This window comes from Rhinatrema bivittatum, chromosome 4 (genome assembly GCF_901001135.1).
Source record: "Rhinatrema bivittatum chromosome 4, aRhiBiv1.1, whole genome shotgun sequence".
NCBI lineage: Eukaryota > Metazoa > Chordata > Amphibia > Gymnophiona > Rhinatrematidae > Rhinatrema > Rhinatrema bivittatum.
In genome coordinates, this window is record NC_042618.1 from 250932814 (window position 1) to 250953321 (window position 20508).

Genomic DNA, 20508 nt, shown 5'->3' on the forward strand with positions numbered 1-20508 from the left:
CCCCTTACTGAATAAAGGGTAAAGCTAGCGTGTCGAAAACGCGTGTCCAAATGCGGGTTAACAGTGTGCTCCGCCGGAGCGCACTGTTAACCCGCATACAGTACCCGCATACAGTACAGTACTGTCAACCCGATACAGTACAGTGCGCTCCGCCGGAGCGCACTGTACTGTATCGGCCTGTTAGATAGGGAAATACCTACAGCACCTGAATGTGATCCTCTTTGAAATGCTGAAAAAAGTGTGAAAAGCAGAATATAAAAATCTAAATAAAATAAAAAAAATTTCAGAGATTTGATGGGGAGGTGTCATCTCATCCCTTGCTTCAGGCGGCCCCTGTACACACACACAAAAACACTCTCTCACATACACAGGAAGTCTCACTTTCTCACACATACAGGTATACTCTGGACTTCTCCTCTTCCCATACCTGGGAACTCTCCGAATTTCACCCTGAGACAGGGAATTTGCATCAATTGTAGGGTCTCAGGGGAAACACTAGAAATCTTAGGGCCTCTCTGTATACAGCTCAGCCACTCCCCTTTCTCAGAAAGCCTGCAGAGAAACAGGAGAAGTTGGGTGAGCCTGCATATTGGAGAGAAACAAGAGAGGAGCTGCAACACACAAAACTCACTCTGTAGCTGTGACTTTGGAATCTCTCAGCTAAAGGTAGAGTGAGGATGCATAAGTCATGGAGCTGAGACTTATAGGGAGAGGGAGCAAAGAGAGTGCTGGGGTGAGAGAAACGAAGGGGAAGTATGTTGGGTCATCTTGGGCGGGGGGACAGCTGATGGTGATGGGTGAGAGAAAAAAGAAGGTGGGGATTAGTTGGGTGGGGGGCGGTGGAAGAGAGAAAGCTGATACATATTATTCCATTCCTTGCCACTCCCCCCCCCCCCCACCCTCTGCTAATCAACAGCAACCTCAGGGTGATCACAACTGCCTAAAATGCCAGAAGAAAGCAGAATGCACAGACAAGGATGCTGGAGACTAGTCTAGCAAAATGACTGAGACTTAGCAGCATGCCATTCTGTTACAGAATTTGCCATGAAAGAATACAGAAAATGGGCTTAATTAGCATAGATCTGAGATTTGTTTGACTGGGACAAAAGAATCAATTGACGTTGGTCTTACTGCTCACAAGTTTCAAACATACACTAGTATGTCCATGCTATACTATTATATCCACGCTATACTTGTATGTCCACGCTATACTATTGCTTTACCATGGAAAGAATACCAAGCAATCAGCTGATTGCCAAGATCAGTCACCAAAGAGAAGAGGGTATTGTTGAGAACTTTTTAGGATAAGATCACTGCATCCATGACCTTATCTACTCCCCTTTTCTGGCAGAGAGTCCCTGATGCAGGTACTACAGTAGAGTCCTAGACCTCTATCACTTTCAAAACCAAACTTCAGCCCTGAGGGGGCTGGGGTTCTCAGGCGGGAAGGAGGCCTGAGCCTCCAGGGGCTCGAGGTGCTGTGGTAAAGAAATCAGGTTGCACAGTCACTTTCACTCTCTGTTCAGTCCTCACAGTGAAGTTGTCTGCTGATTTAAAGGACACACTTCAATGAAAAGCTCAGAGTTCAAGGTTGGTGTTCAAACATTAAAGAGGTTTACTTAAGCTTAAAAAACAGGATCCATGCAATGATTCCAAAAATCATGAATAAAATGAGGAAAATACAAATGAAGAAAAACATAGGGTTTTCTGTCCTTAGTGCCTCTTTTAAGAACATAAGACTTCCTATAGTGGGTCAGACCAGAGGTTCCTCAAGCCCAGTATCCTGCTTCCAGCAGTGGCCAAGCCAGATCACAAGTTCCTGGCAGGATCCCAAAGGGTAGATAGATTCCAAGTTGCTTATCCCAAGGATAAGTGTATTTCTGTCACTCTACCTTAATAACTTCTCCAAACCTTTTTTAAACGCATCTGCACTAATAACTTTCATCACATCCTCTGGCAACAAATTCCATAGCTTAGTTATGCATTAAGTAAAAAAAAATATTTTCTCTTATTAGTTATTTAATTGTGTGTCCCTTGGTCTCTGTACTTTTCGAAAGAATAAACAACTGATTAACGTTTACTTGTTCCATTCCATTCATTATTTTATAGACTTCTATCATATTTTATTTCTTTCTTTATTTATTTTTATATACTGACATTCAAACTAGTATATCACATCGGTTTACAAAAAATAAACAGAATTGCTTACAATGGCATTTTAACTGAGTTTCTTATGATAGGACATGAAGACATCTTAGATGGAAATATAGGTAGAGGTAGAATCATTTGGTGTAACAAACATTCTTGATGAGTAGTCTTAGGCAGAAGGGAAAATAACATGTTAACTTCATCAATATAAATATTTATTTATTTATTTATTTTCTATACCGATATTCGATTCAAAATATCACACTGGTTTACATAGAACAGGATGTCTAAAATAGGAGTTAATCAAAGCAGATCTAGTCACGTAATATCAATTTTTGTCAGTATAGTCAAAGTTGGGCAAAGACAAGTGTAACATTTTTTTAACCGAATGCATTATGGGAGCATGGCAGTTTTAGTATGGGGGTATGGTGGTTATCGTGGGCCTGGTTGTGTTCACCCGAAAGCGTTTCGAAAAAGTCATATCTTTAGTTTTTTCTTAAAAGTTTGCATCAGGGGTTCCATCCTAAGCTCAGTTGGTAGGTTGTTCCATAAGATGGGTCCCGCCAAAGATAGTGCACGCTCCCAGACTGTGTTGAGGTGCACTGATTTTGGGGAGGGGTTTGGAAGACGTCCAGTGTTTGATATCATATCTCCCCTCAGCCATCTCTTCTCCAAGCTGAAGAATCCTAACCTCTTTAGCCTTTCATAGGGGAATTGTTCCATCCTTCTCTCATCTATGTCCTGGTCCAAAATACTTTCCCCAATACTCGAATTGCCGTATATAAAACCCGAAATAAATAAATAAATAAATAAAATATACCAAGGTTGATGGAAAAACTTTCCCCAGCTTTCAAAATATGTAGAATCTCAAAAATACTACTCAATACTACTCAATCTACTCAAAACCTCCAGTCATGCTATTAACTGGGTAAAGGATGCAAAAATAGGGATACAGCCCTTCCTTCTAGGGGATCCTTCCTCTCAGTCAGGAGCTGATCCAAAAATCATTTTTTCAAAATCCTAAAAAACTCTTAGACTCAAAACATCTTCACTTGACTAGGTCTTGAGGACCTATTCAAAGTCTGTTTTCCAATCCTTCTGAAGAATAAGATCCTGGGATGATCTCCTGAGTCTCTTCATCCTCGCCTTTCCTCTCAATATCTCTTAACCCTCTCAGGGGCTGATGCAATAAAGTGTGCCCAGCCTAGCGCCCAGGTTTACTTGTGATTGGACATGCGTTTTGGATGTGGTAGACTAGCACCCAACGTAATAAGGAGTTTAGCACGTGGCCAAACAAATGCATAGCCAATAGCATCCATCATATGTAAATTCCATGTAGATGAGGCTATTAGCTATTACCCCCGATGCAGAAAATGGTTGGGCACCCAACGCATACTATTTAATGCAGAGAATTTAACTCCAGCCCCAGAGGTGGTGTAAAGTCAATCCATGAGTCAAGGGCTCATGAGAAATTGTAAAATACAGTCCTCTGTGGTTCATCCTACTTAGTATCATTCTGACACTTAAATTTATTGCTTGCGATATTGAAAATAAATGTTTATTGGCTTGATTTAAAAAACAAAACTGTTCTTTTGGATGTACAGTTTAGAGGCCCATAACAAGGGTGCTTAGCTATAGGCATCTTCAGCAACCTCAGCAAACATGGCCAGAGGAAGCAGGATACAATGGATGCTCGTACTGAGCACCCGTTGAAATTGTGGGCCCCTGATGCATTTGAGCACTAGGAACGCATGATTCTCCCCTAGGATGTCCTTTTTTATGCAGCTCCTCATTTAAATACTGCATCGGGCTCCCAGGGGATGTGGCTGCGTGCGCGTTAGGAAAACGGGCACCCAATACGAGTGCTGTTTTCAATGTGTGTCTTTTTTGCATTGGCCCCTCAGTGTCTCCTTCCCTCTGATTACTACTGCATGTGCTCAGTGGCAAGTTATATCCCTGAGACCCATCTGAAAAAGGGGATGGCCCAAAAGCTGGGGAGGTACAAAAAGCCTAACTACAAAATCCCAAGATGACCACTGGAAAATATGTGTGTGTGTGTGGGTTCTAATCTCTACTCCGCTTAAGATCAAGATACATTAAGGAAAATGTAAAACAACCCAGGAACATAAGCTTTTGAAGTTAAAATAATCAGGAATTTCTAAACTAACAAAAAAGGATGCAATAAATACCTAGATTTCTGAACTCATTATGAGCCATAAAATTGTATCGCCTGTCACCTTCTGATTACCCATCAAATTCCCTACCCCCCCCCCCCCCCCACCCGTCCCCTTATCCTTCACACTATCACTGTAATGCTTCACACTATCACTGTAATGCTTTTTATGAGTCATTGTATTTTCTGGAAATTGCCATACATTTAGGGCTGCTAAGTGCCCGGTTCTAGACTGGACAGACCGTTTTTTAAACTAACTGTACCATATCTGTTGCGATCCCGGGTCGGGCCCCGGGACTGCCACTCACTGCCGTCCTGGACTGGGCCGCTCCCAACTTTGCGGGCCTGCACAGGCCTCGGACGTGGCGCTCCCGCTCCAGAGGAGACGCTGGCGTCCTCCCGCAGCTGGCCCCGCCCGTTAGGCGCGCGCACGCTAGGGCTCCAGATTTAAAGGGGCCAGCGCGGGAGAGCTAGGGCCTGCCTCCAGATGACATCAGACGCTGCAGGGCTATTTAAACCCTGCAGCTGGAGCCTTCCGTTGCCTTGCAACGAGGTTAGCTCCTTGGAGCAGCTGGTTGTGTTCCCTGGTTCCTGCTTCTCACTTCTTCCTGACGTTTGATTCTTGGATTTCGACCCTTGCTTTGTCCTCCGACTCCGTCTTCTGCCTCTGTTCCTGGTTCCGGTTTTGTCTTCTAATTCTTGGCTCCTGACCCGGCTTCGTCCTCAACCAGTGCTATATTCGCTTCAACCTGCTGCCCGCTCACTTTCCCACCGACCATGTCAAGACGAGTTACATTATTTCCCTGCTGGATGGGAGGCCCTTGGCTTGGGCCTCATCCCTCTGGGAATGCCAGGATCCTCGTTTGGCCAATCTGGTTCAGTTTGTCAAATCCTTTCGAAGAGTCTTCGATGAGCCATCCCATGGTTCCATGGCTGTGTCAGAACTGCTCCAGCTACGGTAGGGGAACCGCCCCTTGGAGGAGTACGCCATGGAATTTCAGACCCTTGCCACAGAGTTGGATTGGAGAGCCGATAGTTTGCACGGCATATTCTTGGAGGGGCTTTCACCACAACTTCAGGATGAATTGGTGGCCCGAGATCTTCCGGACGATCTCAACGAGCTTATTGATCTGGCTGGTTGCGTGGACCGTCGCATTCAGCGCCGATTCCGGGAGCGGAGATCCACTCAGGGACATACTGGTCCCGGAGCCACACCTCCTCGTGTCAGGCAGTCTCCCCCCGCTCCTCCAAACTCCCAGGGTGAAGAACCCATGCAGTTGGGTCGAGGTCCCATTTCCCAAGAGGAGAGGAGACAGCGTCACTCCCAGGGCCTGTGTCTCTACTACGGTGGCAATGGGCACTTCCTGGCCCATTGTCTCGAGCGTCTGGGAAACATCCGAACCTAGAGTCCAGTGGGGAGTTGACTCTAGGCAACACCACCTCTAACTCCCCATGTACCGTTCCGCTAACCTTGGGCCTCCCAGAGGGAGGTTTTGACACCTTAGCCCTGCTTGACTCCAGAGCCGGGGGAACTTCATCCTCCGAGACCTAGTACAGCAACTCCAACTTGAGATACAACCTCAGGATCCGCCCATACGAGTGTCCTCTATTCAGGGGCCCCCACTCCCAGGAACCATCTCCACCCAGACTCGTCCTCTTACGCTCCATGTCGGTCTTCTCCACAAGGAGGGATCTCTTTCCTCATTCTGGAGAAATCCATAAATCCCATCATCCTAGGCCTGCCTTGGCTGTGGAAACACTCGCCTGTGATTAATTGGGACTCCCTCCAGATCACGTCCTGGGGCCCAACCTGCTTTCATCAGTGTCTGTCTGCCCGTCCTCAACCTTTGCTTCCACTCTTAGCGGCTCCTCTAGCGGTATCTCCGCAGTACCATGCCTTCTGAGACGTCTTTTCTAAGGAGAAAGCCAAACTACTCCCTGAGCATCGGCCTTTTGACTGTGCCATCAATCTGATCCCGGGCTCCACGCCACCCCGCGGACGAGTATACCCGCTATTCCTCCTGGAGACCCAGGCCATGTCCGCTTATACCAAGGAAAACCTGGATCGAGGGTTCATCAGACCGTCGAATTCCCCAGCCAGAGCCGGGTTCTTCTTCGTAGGTAAAAAGGATGGGTCTCTTTGACCCTGTATTGATTACCGTGGCTTGAACCGCATTACACGGTGTGATCACTATCCACTTCCTTTGATTCCCGAACTACTGGATCACCTACAAGGAGCCAAAGTATTCACAAAGTTGGACCTCAGAGGGGCATATAACCTGGTAAGAATCCGTCCCGGAGACAAGTGGAAGACCGCGTTTAACACAAGAGACGGCCATTACGAATACCTCGTCATGCCTTTCGGTCTCTGTAATGCCCCGGGTGTGTTCCAGAACCTCATGAATGAGGTACTCCAAGACATGCTGCACACCTCGGTGATTGTTTACCTTGATGATGTGCTTATATACTCTCAAGACTTAGAGACGCACCGTCAACACGTTCGTCGAGTACTTCAGAAACTGAGAGAGAATCGGCTTTATGCCAAATTGGAAAAATGCCAATTTGAACAAGAATCACTACCCTTCCTAGGGTACATTGTATTCTCCACAGGCTTCCATATGGACCCCGAGAAGGTCGCTGCCATCAAGAATTGGCCTTAACCGGTGGGAATTAAGGCGTTACAACGCTTCCTGGGTTTTGCCAACTTCTACCGGCAATTTATCCCACACTATTCCAGCTTGGTGGCCCCGCTGACGGCCCTCACCAGAAAGGGTTCCGACACCAGGAAGTGGCCGTCCGCCGCCGTACAAGCCTTCCAGGATCTCAAGAGTGCCTTCCTGCATGAAACCTGCCTCTAAAACCCGGATCCTCAAGGCCAATTCATTGTGGAAGTCGACGCCTCCGACGTGGCGGTCGGAGCCGTTCTTAGCCAGCTTTCCAAGAATGGTAAATCCATACCATGCTCGTATTTCTCGCGTAAGTTTTCCCCCGCAGAGAGAAACTATGGCATTGGGGACAAAGAATTACTAGCCATCAAATTAGCTTTCGAGGAGCGGCGTCAATGACTGGAGGGGCCCAACACCTAATAATCGTTTACACAGACCATAAGAACTTGGTCTGTGTAAACCGGCAGGCGCGCTGGTCCCTCTTCTTTAGCCGGTTCAATTTTTCTCTCCATTACAGACCGGCAGCCAAGAATGTTAGGGCGGATGCTCTTTCCCACACCTCGGAGACTGATGATACCATCAACACACCCCAATACATCCTGGACCCAGCCAAGGTTCTCGTAGCTGCGTCTGAAGTGGTTCCCGTGGGTAAGACGGTGGTTCCCGCTCGCTCACGGAAAAAGGTATTAGCATGGCCCACGATTCGCTGACAGCAGGGCATCCGGGGATGGCCCGGACTCTAGAGCTCTTGACGGAGTTCTATTGGTGGCCACGGGTCAAGGAGGACGTTCGTCTCTATGTCCAGTCATGCCCTACCTGCGCCCAACAGAAACCTTTGCAGAGTCGCCCTTGGGCCTCCTTCAACCACTTCCCATACCTACGGAACCATGGACCCACGTATCCACAGATTTTCTTGTAGAATTACCACCCTCGGATGGGAAGACCGTGATCTGGGTCACGGTCGACCGGTTCTCAAAAATGGCCCATTTCATGCCTCTTGCCAAACTGCCTACAGCCCCAGAGTTGGCCAACCTGTTTACCCAGCATATCTTTCGACTGCACGGACTTCCGTTGCACATTACTTCTGACCGTAGCCCTCAGTTTACGGCAAATACTGGAGGGCTCTTTGTAAAAAATTTGGAGTACAGTTGGATTTAACCACCGCTTTTCATCCCCAGAGCAATGGTTCAAGTCGAACGTACCAACCGAACTCTGAAGGCCTTCCTTCGAGGCCTTTGTCAGAGACCTGCAAAATGACTGGATCGCCCTCTTGCCCTGGGCAGAGTTCTCTTATAATTGCCACAAACACTCTGCTACCCTACAGTCTCCGTTCCAAGTGGTCTATGGGAAGTCTCCCAGCCTCCCTTGCCATTGCCTTTGACATTGCCGTCCCCAGCAGCGCAACTAACTGCGCGTCAACTACATCATCTCTGGCAATCCACCCAGGAGAAACTTCGTTGGACGTCTGCCAAATTTAAGGAGTACGCAGACAGGACCCGTCGACCCGCTCCAGTTTTCTTTACCAGGGACCAAGGTATGGTTAAGTACCAAAAATATTCAGCTGTGCATCCCTTCCATGAGGCTGGCACCCCCACTATATCGGTCCCTTCACTGTGGCTGAACGCATTGGGGCAGTGTCTTACAGGCTACGGTTGCCATCCACTCTAAAGATATATGATGTCTTCCACGTCTCCCTGCTCAAGCTTGTGGTTCTTTCCCAATTCCAGACCAGGCCCCCGGAACCTACTGTCACCACCGCTGACCAAGGCAACACGTATACGGTGAATGAAAGATGTCTTGGATGTTTGTTTTCACCGCCATCGGTGGAGTACTTCCTCCCCTGGGAGGGTTACGGTCCCGAAAAAAATTCCTGGGAGCCTTCCTTGCATATCCTGGACAAGGGCCTCCTCCGCCAGTTCCATTTGGATCACCCAGCCAAGCCAAAACCCCCGGGAAGGGGGCGTAGGAGGAGGGGTACTGTTGCGATCCCCGGGTCGGGCCCCGGGACCACCCACTCACCGCCGTCCCAGACCGGGCCGCTCCCAACTTCACCGGGCCTGCACACAGGCCTGCGGACTGCGGCACGCCCTGCTCACAGAGGAGACGCCGGTGTCCTCCCCCGGCTGGCCCCGCTCCTAGGCGTGTACGCTAGGCTCCAGATTTAAAGGTGGCCAGCACGGGATCTAGGGCCTGCCTCCGGATGACGTCAGACACTGCAGGGCTAATTTAAACCCTGCAGCTGGAGCCTTCCATTTCCTTGCAATGAGGTTAGCTCCTTGGAGCAGCTAGTTGCTTCCCTGGTTCCTGCTTCTCACTTCTTCCCTGACAGTCTGATTCCTGGATTTCGACCCCTTGCTTCGTCCTCCGACTCCGTCTTCTGCATCTGTTCCTGGTTCCGGTTTTGTCTTATAATTCTTGGCTCCTGACCCGGCTTCGTCCCTGACCTGATTCTGACTCCTGCTTTTGACCTCGGCATGGCATTGACTTCTGACTTCTGGATCCTGACCTTAGCTCGTCCCTGGACTCCGATTTCCTCTTCGTCCGCTGCAGCAGGTATCTGTTCACCGGCCACTCAGGCCTCGCCTAAGTCCCAGCGGCTCGGGTCCTCACGGGCTCCTCCCGGTGGGACCGTGGGCTTCCCAGGGTGAAGCTTCTTCTGCGGTCGCTGTGTCATCTCGAGGAACCTCTCCTCTGGTCCTTGGTCGCATAGGGCCCACCTAAGTCCGAGAGGCCCGGGTTCCTACGGGCTCCTCCTGGGGGAACCTCGGACTTCCAGCGGTGAAGACATCCTCAAGACTCTCCTCAGCACCACCTGCCGGCCTTTCCATTCCTGAGGGCATATTCCACCTTCGCCCGCAGGGTTTGGCCGGTCCAAGAGTCCACAACCATAACAATATCCAGTTACAAAGGTAAACTGACATCATAATGTTCGGTCTGCTTCACGGACCCGTGACTAACCTGGCATCAGAAGAGAGGGGATGATCGACAGACTCCTAACCACCCCATTAAATTGGCCAAAGGAGGAGGACACCCAACACTCAGCATTCCAGCCAATCATTTCACTCCCCTGCGGTAAGCAGCAGATGCATCAGCCAATCAGGCACAATTGCATGCAGCCAATAGCAGGAAGGGTACCCGACCAGGGCAGGGAGATCATCTGTCTGACTGTCAGTGAGATTAATGGAACTGGGATCCCATGGAGGAACACCTGCAGGGGGGGAAGGGAAGAAGAAGAACACTAAGGCAGGGCTGTGAAGACGCAGGACCAATGCTGTGTCGGACTTATATTCTGGTCTTGTAACAGGGTGCAAGTAAATTTTGTATGGGGAGGCCAGGTGTAAATGAGAGAGGAGAGAGCATGTGCTTGTCTGTGTGTATAAGAGAGAAAGGGAGAGAGAGAGAGAGAGAATGTGTGTATATGAGAAAGAGAGCAGGAACAGCAGGAACAGGAGGCTACTTAGTAAGAATGCAGGTTCAAGGGCACTGGGAGCAAATTATGCACATGATGGGGCCACCCCTCCTCCTCGTTGTCTAGTCAGGTCTGTGGAAAAGTTGGCCAGCCTACATATTTTACTCATTCTGTTCTGACCTGAGAGAGGAGTGTTAACTCTTAAAAGCTGGTCAAGAAATGCATTAGCTTAGTCCAATGAAAAGGTATCGCCTTATGTATTTTTTGTGTTTTTATTTCTAGGCAATCAGTTGCACAGAATGTGCTGAGTTGTTTGTAAAATAGGTTTCTGTCCCTCCCACAGGACTGGGTGTAGAATCTGCTATGCTGAATGTAAATGACTCGTGACATCATGCAAGAAAGGCTGTTCCGATTCCTGTCCGTAGGGATTGAAACCTGCTGATGATATGTTTGCTTTTTTCTATTGAGTCTGAGATCAGAGCAGGACAAGCTTTCTGTCTGCATCATCTCAGACAATAAACATATAAGCTACATAGCAGAAAAGAAGCCCTTTAAAGGCTATAAGGATACATATAAAAGTCAGTAAAAATTGTTGGCATGTACAATCTGGACTTAAATTAATTTTAATTTAATATAAAAGTTATATCCTGCAATATGCAAAGTAACACACTTGTCCTATGCAGAGAAAAGTATGTAGTTAAACAATTTTACAGTATTTAATAGAGATGTGAATCGGAACCGGAATCGGTTCGGATTCCGGTTCCGAGTCACATGTGGGGTTTTTTTTCATCGGGCCCGATCGCGGTTTTGCTTATCGGCTGCACCCGAGCCGATAAACAAAACCCACCCCGACCCTTTAAAACGAATCCCTTTGCTTCCCCCACCCTCCCGACCACCCCAAAAACATTTTACAGGTACCTGGTGGTCCAGTGGGCGTCCCAGGAGCGATCTCCTGCTCTCGGGCCGTCGGCTGCCACTAATAAAATGGCGCCGATGGGCCTTTCCCTTACCATGTGACAGGGTATCCATGCCATTGGCCGGCCCCTGTCACATGGAGGGAGCACTGGATGGCTGGTGCCATCTTTAAAAATGGTGTGGGCCAGCCAGTGCTCCTACCATGTGACAGGGGCCGGCCAATGGCACGGATACCCTGTCACATGGTAAGGGCAAAAGGGCCATCGGCGCCATTTTGATTAGTGGCAAGCCGACGGCCTGGGAGCGGGGAGATCGCTCCCAGGACCCCCACTGGACCACCAGGTACCTGTAAAAAGTTTTTGGGGGGGTCGGGAGGGTGGGGGAAGCAAAGGGATTAGTTTTAAAGGGCTCTGGGTGGGTTTAGGGTTATTTTTGTGTGCTGTTTTTCCCGCCCTCCCCCAAAACGATAAGAGAAACCCCCACGAACAATATCGTGGGGGTTTCCTATCGTTTCAGGGGAGCCTCCGATTTCTGACGATTTGAAATTATCGATTATATTTTCAATCGTCCGAAGCCCGATTCACATCCCTAGTATTTAAAACCAATTTTTAACAATGTGTCACCACCTAGGCCATAAAGTATTCCAATAGCCATCCCACCAAATCTCTTCTCAACATGTTGTATACAAAAGAAATTTCCTCACATACACATCCCCACATAAAACCTACTTGAGTTTTCTAACCACTTTTTACCCATCTTTTTCTCCCTACATAACAAACAAATCATTATAGTTTTCTATCTAAATTAATCTTTAAAAATTGTCTGCATAATGAGTGAACAAAATATTCTGGATCTGTAAGAGATTTCCGTTGTAATGTTGTATACACAGTAACACAGTAAATGATGGCAGGTAAAGAACAAAAAGGGTCACAGATATTGACTCTCAAAGATAATCTGAAAGAACCTCTGTTAAAATAAAAATAGATTCAGTATGAATTGCTATGTGCTTGTGAGTGTTTGTGATTTATTTATTTTACTTTGTCACTTTGATTAGGTTAGTGAATTCCTTTGCATTATAATTTTTGGTATCACAGAAGCTTTATAGTTTGATCAATTGAAGATCAGAGAGGAGACCTGTTCATTTTGTCTGGATCTGATGGATGGAACACAATTCTGGAATGCTAATTAACAAATGTATTGTTAATCCAATAAAAAGGTATCATCTTATATATTTTTGTTTATTGACCATATTTCTGCACATTTATGAGGATGAACACACTGCTTTATGCAATCAAATAAAGAGAAATGCTTGGTTATACACCTGCAAGCTAAAATAACCTTCCCATGATGTTTTAAGAATATAAAAGACAACAGTATTCCAATATTAATTCAAAATGTAGATGATTGGCATAGGCAAAGCTTGCAGGGCATTTACAATAGTATTAAAGGGCAATTTTCAAAAGTCATTTACTCTGGTAAATTAGCTGTCTGAAAATTGTGCAGACTTTCCGCAGATAAAAGTATACGTGGGGATCAACAATGTGTGTACTTTTTCCAACAGGAAAAGCAGGTGGACATGGAGGTGGGGTTAGATCAGGAAGGCAAAAATGTGCATAGTTTTGCATTTTCAAAACTATGTGTCTTCTTTTGAAGGGAAAAATTACCTTTCCCTAGCAATTTTCAAAGGGAAAGTATGCTTGGACTCTCCTTTAGAGAATGGCTCAGGTAAAAGTACTCATGCAGACTCTTTTGAAAATTGTCCCCTTAATGGATTATATAATGTACTTCTATCTGTCTATATATTTAAATCATACTGGTTACTGCAGTTCGAATTAATTTTGTTGCCATCCTCCAGTGTTAAAACTAACAATGAGGTCAATAAGCCGGCAAGAAGCAAAAATATCCAGGAAAAGTTACCCGCCTAACTTTTCCCTAATATTCAGCAGGACGTACACGCCCAAGTCTGCCACCGAATATACGTTACATGAATATACGTTACACGTATAACTTTATCCTTTATCAGGGTATAGTTAGGACAGCTATTTTTCTAACCAGACTTGTGTGCGTGAGTGCTCAATATGTGCGCTCACCAGCTAAAGTTTAGCCCCCTCAGCATGCCTCCATCGACGTCCCTTTACTGCTGGGCAAATAATTTTTGTGCATACAAAATCAATGCAGTTGGCAGGGGTAACATTTCAAAACTTAGCTTTTCTGTGTGTAACTTGAAAAGTTACATGCCCAAAGGCTTTGAATATTGACCTCACTGGGGAAACTGGAGCTGCTGAAATCTGGAAGAATTAGGGGTTTGATCCTCTACTCAAATGTCATCTGCTTTTCTTCCTTATTCTAATGTTAAGCCCATTTCTCCGGTATTTGTACCTAATGTAACCTCTTGTAATGTGCTTTGAACTCTCCTATTGGAAAATCATGATATAAATAAACGATGGGGATGGAAGTAGTATTCCTACAAACACTGGCATTCTTATTTTCAAACCTTTTTACGTGCATAAGTAAGCATGCAGAGATTAATGTTTTATAAACTGTGCAGTGGGAGCAGTGCAGATTATATAATACCATGTATTCCTACTATGTATGTTTCAGTATGCACAAATATTTCCAATCCAAGAAAATGCATATGTTCTCTATTTTACAAACATGCACGTGTATATTTTAGATGCATAAAAAATGAACATCTAAATGTAACAACCCCGCTTTATATGTGAAGGCAGGTATTTTATAAAGTATGCGCATACACCATTTTGAAAATATTTGCATGTGCACTTGAGATCACCAGTTTTCCCTGAATCTCCGCCAGTTCATCCAGTCCATCTGCACTTCATCTGGACCTTGAACCACCAGCAGTTCACCCAGACCTCCCACCCAAAAGCTGCAGACAACAGACAAATCTGATTTCATTTGTGCCAGTCAATTAGCAGGTGTAACAGTGTGTGAGTGAGTTTGGTAATATATACATTTATCCCTTATAAAACAGCAACTACCATGCATACTTCTGAACCCCACTCCAGACGCCACTAGTCCGCCCCTTGCTCCTCCGGTAAAAGGTAGGCACAAAATGAAAAATATACTCATGCATGCTACTTATGTGCAATAGATGTTTTTACATGTAAAACCCCTTTGAAAATTTCCTCCATAATGTTAAGTTTCTAAATGTCAGTTGACGTTCATCACCGAGCGGAGTAGTTGGGACACTTGCATTCCAAGGTTTCATGGGAGATTCGTTTTATTCGAATAGGTAAAAGAAAGCTGGCAGGATGGTGTCTGAGAAGGGAAGGCAGAGGGGAGAGGGGTGAGGTTGAATCGCTCCACGAGTTGTTAACCCTTAATGATCTTTTCATTTTATCTTAGGGCAGTGCCTTCTCCCTGTCGTTGTAATGATTGTTATCGCTGGAGCTTGGAGCTTTTTAACGGAAGAGGTTTTTGTCATCCCTTGCTGGGAGGTGAACGTCTCTTCTAAAGTAGTGTTTTGGTAATCTGCTTTTCTGGCACACTGCATCATTTCCCAGGCTGCAGCAGGGGGAGCAGGTGGAAGGGTTCGCTCTGCAGTGACGCTGCCCTGGAGAGATGGCGAATCCCTGCCTCTGAATAAGCAGAAAAAAAAAACAAAACCTCCTAGAGCTATGCTATTCTGCTGACCAGCCCTGAAGAAGGAGAAAACTGAGGACAATGATACAACGGCAGTTTTAGCTTTAACTCCTTCTCCATCCTGTTTTTTTCTGTTTTCATCTTCATTCCATCGTAACTGCTGGCAGGGTGAAAATCCAGAAACGCTTCCCATTCCATCCAGCTACCCCTCCATCCCTCCTTCCCACCCTCCATCCATCCCTCCATCTGACGGGGCTATGGCTGCGGAAGAGATCTCACAGAGTGTGGACCATTATAAGGCTGAGGTTGAGAGGCTGACAAAGGAACTCACTGAAACGACCCATGAAAAGATACAGGCAGCAGAATATGGGCTGGTGGTGCTGGAGGAAAAGCTGACTCTTAAACAGCAATATGACGAACTGGAGGCGGAGTATGATACCCTTAGGCAGGAGCTAGAACAGCTAAAAGAGGTGAGTCTGTTTATATTATTCATTCACCTGTGCAATACAGAATGAAGGAAAGATGCCTACAAGAACTGTGGTTGGTGTATTTTGCATTCCTTGGTGTCTTTTTTTTCATGTAAGCACATGAAGGCCAAATGATTTACAGTAAATCAGTCAGTATCAGTCTCTTGGAAACGCTAGGGGAGGGATTTCTATCTTGGTTCAAAAGATCAACACTATCCATCAGGGCAGTAGGGATTTATATGTGGTTTTTAAAATCCTATTACTTCTAGCAATCGAAAAGTGAAATGCATTTCCAGCATGCAGGTACTGCGGATGCTTGCCAGATTGTGGGCAGTACTGCTATTTAAAAAGCAGGATGCTGACATCCCTAAAAAAACAAATGAAAGAGAAAAATAAGTAGTTATTTATAACCCTGAAAAGAGGATTCTAGAAAGGGATCAGTTTTATTGTGCATATGGGAATGATTTTGCTGACAACTGGATATCATTAAGATTTGTAAATATTCATTTCTATGGGCTAAGCTAAAATGACTTAATAATCAATAAAAACATGATTTTTGTGATGCGTCAGTAAATGATACCAATACATGCAACAAGAATCTTCTTCTTTTACAAATAAACTATTTGTCCCTTGCTCTTCATTATTAGTTTTACTGTCAAATTTTCAGATGTTTATATAGTGAGTTTCAGATACATTTCAGGGCTCATCTTTGGCTACAGCATGAACATAAAATAAAATCCCTTTAAAGTATTAATGTCACTCATTGTTACTTGCTTGATTGGCTGTGTTTACCTCCTGAAGTACCGAAATACATGCAGATTATAAAGTACCTGTAACACATCTGCTAAATCTGGATTCAGATGTGAAGAAAGGCCGGAGCCAGACTTCTAGCCCTCTGCCCATTTACATTTTCAATTCAAATACAGTGAAAATGTAGGGTAGTAAAGGAAGAGAATCTATTTCCAGGAATCCTGCTTTTCCTGCTGAGCCCGATTCATTGATTGTCTTTATTTTACCTACTGGCTTGTATGGTGTGTGCCCTGCCTTAAACCCCCAGTCTTCACAGGACTAGAGCTTAGTGTGACCAAATGACCTCAACTGCAGGGATCAGCATCAAGGCATTGATGATGTCTGGACTGTGATTATCTCAACTGTCTGCCCTGCAGGGAAATAGCAGGGTACAGGTGCACTTGTCTAATGGGATCCTAGTGACAAAGGCCACTTAGAATGAGTATGGATGTGACAAGGAAATAGAAAGCTGGTGGACTGGTATTTAACAACCGAGATTTCCATAAGACTGTGTTAACAGCAACCAGTTCTTGCTGAAAAGACAAATGATCCTCTGAAAGTAATACAGTAAGCTACATTAAGGTCCTTTTGAGCTTTGATACCCCATTTTGACAATTTTGACTCAAATTTAGAGGGAGAAAGAAATGCACAATTAAATTGAATTCTATGCATTGATTATATGAGTAATGCAAATTATTTATTTTTAGACATATGTTTTATTTTACATATATTATTTATTTGATAATATATCTTTTGAAGCATATTTGTTCAGTGTGCTGCTTAATCTCATAATTTTAATCTGGGATGTGTTGGCTATATTATGCTAAAGGATATGCACTGAGCTAAATATCCAAACTCAATAATCCAGCCCTATCAAGTGGTTTTGATTCATGGACCCAGTTCTGCTCACTGAGCCAACATGGGTTGAGGGTGCTTCAAAACAGTATACACAGTCACTGGGGGTGGGCAGAGTGGGAAGGGCATTGTAGCCACTGCACATCAGTGACATCTAAGGGTGGGGTACAGGAAGCATGCATGCCAGCTTCAAAAGGGAGTTGTGGTTTGTTGCCCCCTACCAAGGATTGTCTTTATGATAACTGAATTATAGAGGGAGGAGAACAAGGCTCGATCAGGGAGAAAACTCTGATGGCTTCAAATGATGGCTCAGTTTGCCCCAGCTTCAGACTCCTTGTCATAAATGCCAGTGAGTTGATCAATGACTAAGTCAGATACTAAGTTGTGAAAGAAGGTGAGCCAAGCCAGAAATAAAAAAATGAAATAGGTATTCAGTGCACTTATCCATGACTAAGGGGGTAATTTTCTTGGCGGATCGCACACGATAAGGGACGTTTCGCACGCGAAAAGTCCCTTATCGTGAGCAATACCAAGATCGGGGTGGAGTTGGGGCGGCGTCAGCCCCGGAAGAGGAGGAGTCGGGGCAGCACTGGGGCTGACACCACGAAGACTTCGCCAACAACGAAAGGTACGCTTCTTTTTCGCTGCCAGTTTCGCACCGAATAACTACACCTTTTATGGTGTAATTATTTGGCACGATGCCGGCAAGATCTCACCACGGAGGTGCGATCGCTTCCGGCTATCGCAGGACCACCCCCCCCCCCCCCCCGTTACCGCTGAATTCACTATGCCTTGCGGCATTAGAAACTCCAGTCCTAAGGGGTCATTTTCTATGCGGATTGCACGCGTTAAGGGACGTTTTGCACACGAAAAGTCCCCCTGTTACCGCCGAATTCACTATGCCTTGCGGCATTAGAAAACAGTCCCATGCGAGAAGAAAGTATGAACAAGAAAATTTAGAGAAAGTAAAATCTGGTAGCATTTATACTGGTCAAATGGATCAGTAACATATAGGTGAAATGAAATGAAATGCTTACAGAAATTAGACAGGCTACAAAAATTGGGGAAAAATAGTAATAATGGGAGATTTCAATTTCTCCAATATTGACTGAGTAAATGGCTCCTTAGGACATGCCAGGGAAGTTAAGTTTCTAGATGCCATATTATGACTCCTACTGCTACTATTTATTTATCATTTCTAAAGCACTACTAGACATAAACAACACTGTACAAATATGTATAACAGACAGTCCCTGCTCCATGGAGCTTACAGTCTAGTCAAGCCAAACATACATGATAAAGCAGTCTATGGAACGTGTATTTATTGTAGAGAGAAGAGGTATCCATAATAAATGCTTCAAGGGTCAGTTGGTCATGGACCCCATGAGAGGGGAAATGACTTTAGATCTAGCTCTCAGAAGAACGCAGGACATGGTGCAACAGACAACACTGGTGGAACTGCTTAGTGATAGCAATCATATGGAATCAAATTTGATATTAACACTGTAGGGAGAATAAGAAATAAAACTACTGTGGTAGTATTTAACAATAAAAAGAAAGATGATAAAATGAGAAAGTTAGCTAGAAAAACACTAAAAGGAGTAGCTACAAAGGTTAAGCATCTGCATGAGGTATGGAAACTGTTTAAAAATCAATAACCAATCATAGAGAGGAAATAACTTATTTATTGTCAAACCATCATTATACTACCATTTAAACCGAGAGAACAACATCATCAGAACTTAGTGCAAATCTTTTCTAATCCACTGTCTCTCGCCACACAATGGGCCACAAACAGTATCAGCCGTTTGTCAAGTACTTCACTGTAATCATTTGACGTTATCTCTAACAACTCACCCACAAATGTATTTAATCCATTTAAAAACCAATTTCCCTAAACCCAGAAAATTTTTTTTATTTTATTTTATCATCAAATATTCTCCATAAAAAATATACTTAGCTCCCACTGTAGTGTTTCAAACACTGCCCGACATGGACCATGTTTCAGCTGTCACAAGCCTTCGTCAGGGGATACCTCGTAATATCAATTCCTTAAGACGCCTCAGTTGTTCAGGTATCAATCCTAAAATAAACAAACTGTTAAAAATTCTCACCTCATCCAAAACCTATCACATAACACCTCCCACATAGTGATACCAAACCAATATAACTACTCACTATGTTAACCACAAATCTTTAAGCCTTAAAAGATGATGTTTCTATTTTCTTTAATTTCAATTTCTCCGTTGTGTCAGTTCACAGCAACAATGGCGCCTTGGCGTTCAAACTAACATCTTCACTTACTCAAACTGTTTATATCCACTCACCACCCCAGAAGTATAAGCTGTCAATCCCATTTAAAGGGACTCATCAACATTGAATAACTTTATTCAAAACACAGACCAGTTGATCTCCCTTTTTAAACCACCAGGGGCCACTGTCTTAAAATAGTGTATCCACTTTTGCTCTTTTTGTAGAAGAAAATTATCAAAATCACCACCCCGTAATGAAGGTTTTTGTTGTTAAATAACTGCAAACCTAAGGTCTGTAAATCTATGCCCCTCTGCCAGATAGCACTTCTATCCGCTGTCCGCTGTCTCACTATGGAACTCCTATGATCAACCATCCTTGTCCTTAAACATCGTTTCGTCTTTCCAATGTAAAGCAGTGGACAGGGACACCAAATCCCATAAATAACGTCCATCGCAGAACAATCAGTGTATCCTTTTAATTTAAATGTACCCCCTTTGAAAAACGGTAAAACCTGACCACTAAAAGACTGGTCACAGACCGAACATTTATTGCATGGGTAATGTCCCTTTTTGATGTCACCATCTGTCATGTACATAGTTGCTTCATCCGAAAAATTTGAATGTACTATGTTGTCCCTAATATTCCTACCCCTTTTCAATACAAACCGTGGATTATCTTTAAAAATCTGATGTAAACTTAGGACATGCCAATGCCGTTTAATGCTATTCTGTATCCGATAGACATGAGGTGAATAGGGTAATACACAAATCGTTCTGTCTTCCACAGTATTTTGTCTAGCTAAAGGTCTCAAGAGCAAATCTCTATTAGCCCATCGGGCTCTTTTGTAAGCTTTTTTCAAAATGCTCATGGGATACCCCCTCTGTCGGAAACCCTGCATCATTTCTTTAACCCGTGATTTATAATCATTCACATCAGAGCACAGCCTTCTTAGCCTCAAAAAAACTGGCCAATGGGTAAATTGGATTGTAGATGTTGGGGGTGGCAACTTTCATACTGGAGCAAAGTGTTTCTATCCATAGGCTTACGAAACAATGTAAACTCAAAGCCCCTCTCCTGTGCTTTAATAAAAATATCTAAATGGGCTATACCCTCTCTACTAAATATCGATGTGAACTTTAAATTTAAATCATGGGTATTTAGCCATTGGATAAATTCTTCAAAAACACTTCCATCCCCTTGCCAAACAATCAGGACATCATCAATAAAACG

General features: G+C 44.7%; 1 protein-coding gene across 1 annotated transcript in view; it reads left to right on the forward strand.

Annotated features, from left to right (window-relative positions):
* The first annotated feature begins 14817 nt into the window (after positions 1-14817).
* BICD1 (BICD cargo adaptor 1) overlaps positions 14818-20508 on the forward strand; it is a 396445-nt gene continuing 390754 nt past the window's right edge. Inside the window, exon 1 of the mRNA XM_029597485.1 lies at positions 14818-15384. Within this exon, the coding sequence (XP_029453345.1) occupies positions 15172-15384 (213 nt within the window). The 5' untranslated portion in view covers positions 14818-15171. The remainder of the gene's footprint in view (positions 15385-20508) is intronic.